General features: G+C 40.4%; 1 protein-coding gene across 1 annotated transcript; it reads right to left on the reverse strand.

The window, feature by feature from the left end:
• Window positions 1–3602: 3602 nt before the first annotated feature.
• Window positions 3603–4445, reverse strand: LOC137647836 (uncharacterized). The gene has a single exon (XM_068380794.1). It carries the CDS (start codon window positions 4443–4445, stop codon window positions 3603–3605), a length of 843 nt encoding a protein of 280 aa, XP_068236895.1.
• Window positions 4446–6282: the final 1837 nt, after the last annotated feature.

Genomic DNA, 6282 nt, shown 5'->3' on the forward strand with positions numbered 1-6282 from the left:
GTGGCCAGACCAGACATTACTATAAAACTAAATTCAAGAAAACAATTATAAATCCTACCTAGAAACACGTCTAAACACACACACACAAAACCTTCACCAAAATATATATATACATAATTATCTTAGCTTACACACAAAAGACATTAGTTCTCCTCACTTTAAAATAATAATATAGAGGAGACAAAATTCAAGGCAGTTACCCACTCCTCCTACCAGCAAGCAGGGCAGGAACAGTACGACAGGTTAGAACCCGCCAGGTATATTGATCTCTACTCGATAAACAGAGATACAAGGTCTTACCTGGCAACGGCCTCCCTACAGGCCACCATATGAGCTAGCAAGCTCCCAACACCGCTGCAGCTGACAAGAGACGACGGGGCCAGTAAGCCAGAGACGAAGCCAACTCCCTGGGTACTCCTTAGCGTCAGGGAACGGCAGAGCAGACTCAAGTCGCAAGTGACAGGAGCACCTGCGAGTCTCTCTCCAAAGTACACTAAACTGGCGTAGATGAAAGGAACTACTCGAGTCGCAGGTGAAAAGAGCACCTGCACACTATAAACCAAGGCGAGGATCAACAAAAGCGTAGTCCAAATCACAAGCCTAAACATCGTCATCCAATATTTCAATTTCGTAAGCAGCTTAGGGTATGTTGTTGGGGGAACGCTTAAGCCCGAACTGTCTTCTGTCCGAGCACCCACCTCCGACATCAATACTCTTTCGTCATCATTCGGGCAAACAAAATACAATTATTAACACTATAGTTCAAAACAAGGTAATTAAGCGGGGAGTAGGTGAGAAACAATCATCAACAAACCACTTTAAAACTACTTTTAGCTATAGTGGAAACCACTTAAAACTAGAACAAGGTTGACTTTAACAAATGAGAAATTTACTTTAATAGAAAATTTACTTTACTCTAATACCTTCCTCCACGAAATAAAAAAAAAAAAAATTTTCTTAAATTACCAAAAATACACAACCTGAAAAACAGGTACGAAAACAATAAAACAAAGGTCATTAACATGAAAATCTAAACAAGGATTAAACAACTAGGACAACAAACAAGATAAATCACTTAATCTTAACCAACACCAACAAGTTCAAGAGATAGCTTTATCAAAATTTCACCACCCAATGTCAAATTAGGACAGTACCTACAAAATCCCGCTAAAAAAAGGCAGGATATTTATCTAAACACACCTCAATTTAAAATATACTAAAAGGGTTGTTTACCCTAACACACTGGAGAAACGAGCAGGGCAGCTTACGAGGGAGGCAAGGCAGGCCTATCCACTCCGTGAGAGTGTGTCAGGAATTTTATTTTCAGAACCCTTAATATGCTTAATTACTAATTTAAATTCCAGCAGGAACAAAGCCCAACGCAAAATCCTCTGGTTGTCCTCTTTCATCCGCTCTATAAACACCAGAGGATTATGATCAGTCCCAATTTCTACAGTAAAAGAAAATTAGTAACATAAGGCTTAAAATGTAATAGGGTATGGACCAGAGCAAAAGCCTCCTTTTCAATGGTTGAATACAGTCTTTCAGCCGACAATAATTTTCGGCTAAAATAAGATATGGGGTGTACCTCTCCTTCATTATCCCTTTGAAAAAGGACACCACCCAATCCTATATCACTGGTATCTACCGTTATTACAAAAGCTTTCTGAAAATCTGGGGAAGTCAGAATAGGTTTAGTCATTAGAATGGATTTAAGCTTATTAAAAGCTTCCTCACACTGATCAGACCAATAATATTTTTTTCCCTTCTCTAAGAGCTTAGTAAGAGACTGAGCAAGGTCTGAGAAATTCTGCACAAAGTAGCGATAATACCCTGTCATTCCCAGAACTCTTCTCACCTCTCTAACATTACATGGCCTTTTCAAATTGATAATAGCCTCAAGGTTAGCTTGCTTCGGGGCTACTTGACCTAACCCAACCTCGTGACCCAAAGTTCACCTCAGAAAACTTCCTCAAAACTTTCCACGGACCCTTATACCTAGGTTCAAGAAAATTGTCGGGTTCCATACTCAAAACCAACACCATTTCCCCCGGTTCAAACGAACGGGCTTCAAAATTTCTGTCATAATTGGTTTTCATTTTATTTTGCATAGAACCTAAATTATCACGCGCGAACTTCCGGGCGCTCACCATACGTTTACTCAAATCATCCACAAATTCTCCTACTTTTATATCCCCCCTTCGACCGGCCCCAAATGCTTCACAAAAAATGTCCAAAGGGCCACGGACTTTGTGCCCAAAAATTAGTTCGAAGGGAGCTACACCGATGGAGGCAATGGGATGATTCCTAATTACAAAAAGTGCGAGAGGAAGTTCTTTTTCCCACTCACTGCCATGTTTATAACAATTTTTCTTTTAAATAGATTTAAAAGTTTGGTGAAACCTCTCCACCACACCCCGACTCTCCTGATGGTACGGAACGCTTGTAGTATGTCGAATGGCCAGTTCAGCACATTTACCTCTGAACATTTTACTCGTGAAATTCGTATCACAATCGGTTTGAATAACACGAGGTAGACCGTACCAAGAAAAGAATTCAATTAATTTCTCAAAAACTACTTTAGAGGTTATTCTTCTCAAAGGGAAAGCTTCGGGAAATCTAGAGGCTCTATCCATAATTGTCAATATATAAACATACCCAGATTTAGTTTTTGGTAAGGGACCAACTACATCTATTACCAATTCCGAGAACGGCTCTCCGATAACAGGAATAGGATTTAGAGGAGCCTTCGGAATAATTTGATTAGGTTTTCCCATTACCTGACAAACCTCACACTCTTTCACATTAGGTTTTACTGATAATTTCATCCCAGGCCACCAACAATACTGGGCCAATTTATGAAAAGTTTTCCATACCCCAAAATGACCTGAAAGGAAATTATCGTGAGCGAGACTTAATACTGATTTACGGAACTGAGAAGGGACCACCATTTGTTCGATCCGAGAAGTCTTACTCGGATCATCACTTGCTGGTCTACTAAATCGGTAAAATATATTACGAATTAAACCAAACCGAGACCTAGTCAGATCACTAATATCCCCTAACTCAAAATTAAATTCAGCTTTCTGGCCCTAATGAAAGCTGAACGGTCCCAATTAAGTTTCAAAACATTAATAATAACAGGATTACTTGTACTATCTACAGACCCGGGTCTTTCTACATCTACTTCTAAACTACTAAGTAACAATCCATCATCATTATCTATTTTAGCAGCTCTGGCCGCAGCACGGGTTGTTACAGAAACAGGATAAGCCACGACGGACAAAATGGGAAATAATTCACGACCTTTCTTATTGAGCTTATCATTTCCCAAAATGCCGTCAATACCAGGGATGCGGAGATTATCGACAACGGCCAACTCTGTAACTTTATCATATCCGGGAAAAGACAACCTATCATCCACCAGTGGAGCAGATACAACCGTGTTCGGGAACCCTCCCAGAACAACATAATTACTTGAAAACTCTCTTAAACCATTCAACCAGAGACCAAGCGGACCCATTGTCTCTCAAAAACTTTACATTGATGGTGCCCGATTTAAGGGTTATTTTACCTGGCCAGACATATTTATCAAAATTCAGTCAGGAATTCTTATTACTAGCGGAGGGATTATCATTACTGTCTACAGTACTGCCAACTACTGACGGTTTTTCACCCTTATCTTTAGAGTCAGACCTGTTTGAAATTAATGAAATATGATTCTGTCCATTTCTCTCTAAATACCTCCTACGGGCATGGCATTGGTTCTGGAATTGACCTGGTTTGTTGCACCAGAAACAGGTTCTTTGTCGTCCAGAACCTTGGTTATTATTCCTATTATTGTTATAGTTACTGGAAATATTCATACCCCTGTTAGCAAATCTACGTGGAGAAGGAGGCCCTCCCGAGATTCCAACATTATTATTACCTGGAAAAGAACTTGTATTACCTTTAGAAACAGATGATGAGGGTTCTACTCTATTAAAATTATTACTTACACGAGTAGAGGGATCATTCCTACTCGGATAATTAAAATTACACGCCCCAGAACGATGAGTCAAGAAATATTCATCGGCCAATTGGGCTGCATTACTAACTTTCACAACCTTTACCTCCTCAAGATGAACTCTTAACTCCTTGCTACAAGCCTTCTTGAAGTCTCCGGGGAGTAACATTTCTCTTAATGCCGCAAATGACACTACCTGGCGACTCTTTATCCAGTCGTTGAATTGATTTTCCTTGAGCCGAGCAAATTCGACAAATGACTTAGAAGGGTGTTTGTTATCATTCCTAAACTTTAACCTATAAGCCTCAGGTACCAAATCATACGCTTTAAGGACCAGTGTTTTGACCTTCTGGTAATCCCGTGCAATTCCTTCCTCCAAGGCATTGTACACCCGGATTGCCTTGCCCACCAACCTGCATTGAATTAACACAGTCCACATTTCCGAGGGCCAAGACAATCGAGTGGCAACTCTCTCAAATGCCTTGAAGAAAGGGACGCTCTTTTCGTCAAACACTAGCACCAATTATAAAGCAGCACCCAAATTAAACCGGTCATTATAATTACTCTTGGGGGAACTGATCATGTTGGTCCCCTGCAACCTAGCCATCTGTAACTTTATATTTGCCACCTCCAACTCGTGATGCCTTGCCCTCTCGTTCTTCTCAAACTCTAGTTTCCTTAATTCTATTCTTTTACAGATTAACTTAAATTCCATTTCCTCCTTGGTCTCTCCCAAAACAGGAACTGAAGCTAGGGGTTCCTCTGGCCTAGAATTCAAAATAGGAAAAATGGTCTTTGTTAACCCATTAGCTTTGGTAAAATCGGAGGGACCTTAAAAAATAATACCTGTTCGGGGAGGATCATCAAAAAGCGTTAAACCCACTTTCAGGCTCACTTGTTCATCCTCTGAATCTCCCTCAAATACACTACCTTCACCATCACTACCCTCTCTACATTCGCCAATATAATTTTCGGCCTCGGCTAAATCATGAGAAATCCTATCACGAATCGCAATTAGGACCTATCTTTTAGTGCCCGCAGGCTTCAGCGGAACACCTAACCATTAAGCACACTCAACTAATTTTTTCCTATTTAACACAGGCAAATGCTTAATGCAGTCTACCGACCCTAAAAATTTGGCCGGATCAAATACAAAATCCTCCATTATACCCAATTTATCAGGGGAGAAAGGTAATACACTACAATAACAAAAGAAATATTGTCAAATTAACCAAGTGCCGTTCTACTGACCAAGAGAACAATCCTGTCACGGTCGCCAATTTTGTTACGACCCCTGGGAGGCGTAACTAAAGTTCTTTCATTGATTGTTGTCAGTAATAATACTCAGGGCTAAAGGTCAGCGGAAACAAAACACTCAATAAAACTTAACAATATTTATTACTTAATACTAACAAAACTTTACGTCAACCTTATCTGATATAGCAAATATCACAACCAGATGACCAGAAATAACAAATACACATAATTTGAATCACTATGGATTCCCTAAAATTAATAAACTAAATCCTAACCAAGATATAAGAAATAAACATTATAAATGTTTAACTAGTTTGGATCCCACAACTTAGCTGGCCAGACCAGACATTACTATAAAACTAAATTCAAGAAAACAATTATAAATCCTACCTAGAAACACGTCTAAACACACACAAAAACCTTCACCAAAATATATATATATACATAATTATCTTAGCTTACACACAAAAGACTTTAGTTCTCCTCACTTTAAAATAATAATATAGAGGAGACAAAATTCAAGGCAGTTACCCACTCCTCCTACCAGCAAGCAGGGCAGGAACAGTACGACAGGTTAGAACCCGCCAGGTGTATCGATCTCTACTCGATAAACAGAGATACAAGGTCTTACCTGGCAACAGCCTCCCTACAGGCCACCTCACGAGCTAGCAAGCTCCCAACACCGCTGCAGCTGACAAGAGACGACGGGGCCAGTAAGCCAGAGACGAAGCCAACTCCCTGGGTACTCCTTAGCATCAGGGAACGGCAGAGCAGACTCAAGTCGCAAGTGACAGGAGCACCTGCGAGTCTCTCTCCAAAGTACACTAAACTGGCGTAGATGCGAGGAACTACTCGAGTCGCAGGTGAAAAGAGCACCTGCACACTATAAACCAAGGCGAGGATCAACACAAAAGCGTAGTCCAAATCACAAGCCTAAACATCGTCATCCAATATTTCAATTTCGTAAGCAGCTTAGGGTATGTTGTTGGGGGAACGCTTAAGCCCGAACTGTCTTCTGT

Source organism: Palaemon carinicauda, chromosome 10 (genome assembly GCF_036898095.1).
Source record: "Palaemon carinicauda isolate YSFRI2023 chromosome 10, ASM3689809v2, whole genome shotgun sequence".
NCBI classification, from domain to species: Eukaryota; Metazoa; Arthropoda; class Malacostraca; order Decapoda; family Palaemonidae; genus Palaemon; species Palaemon carinicauda.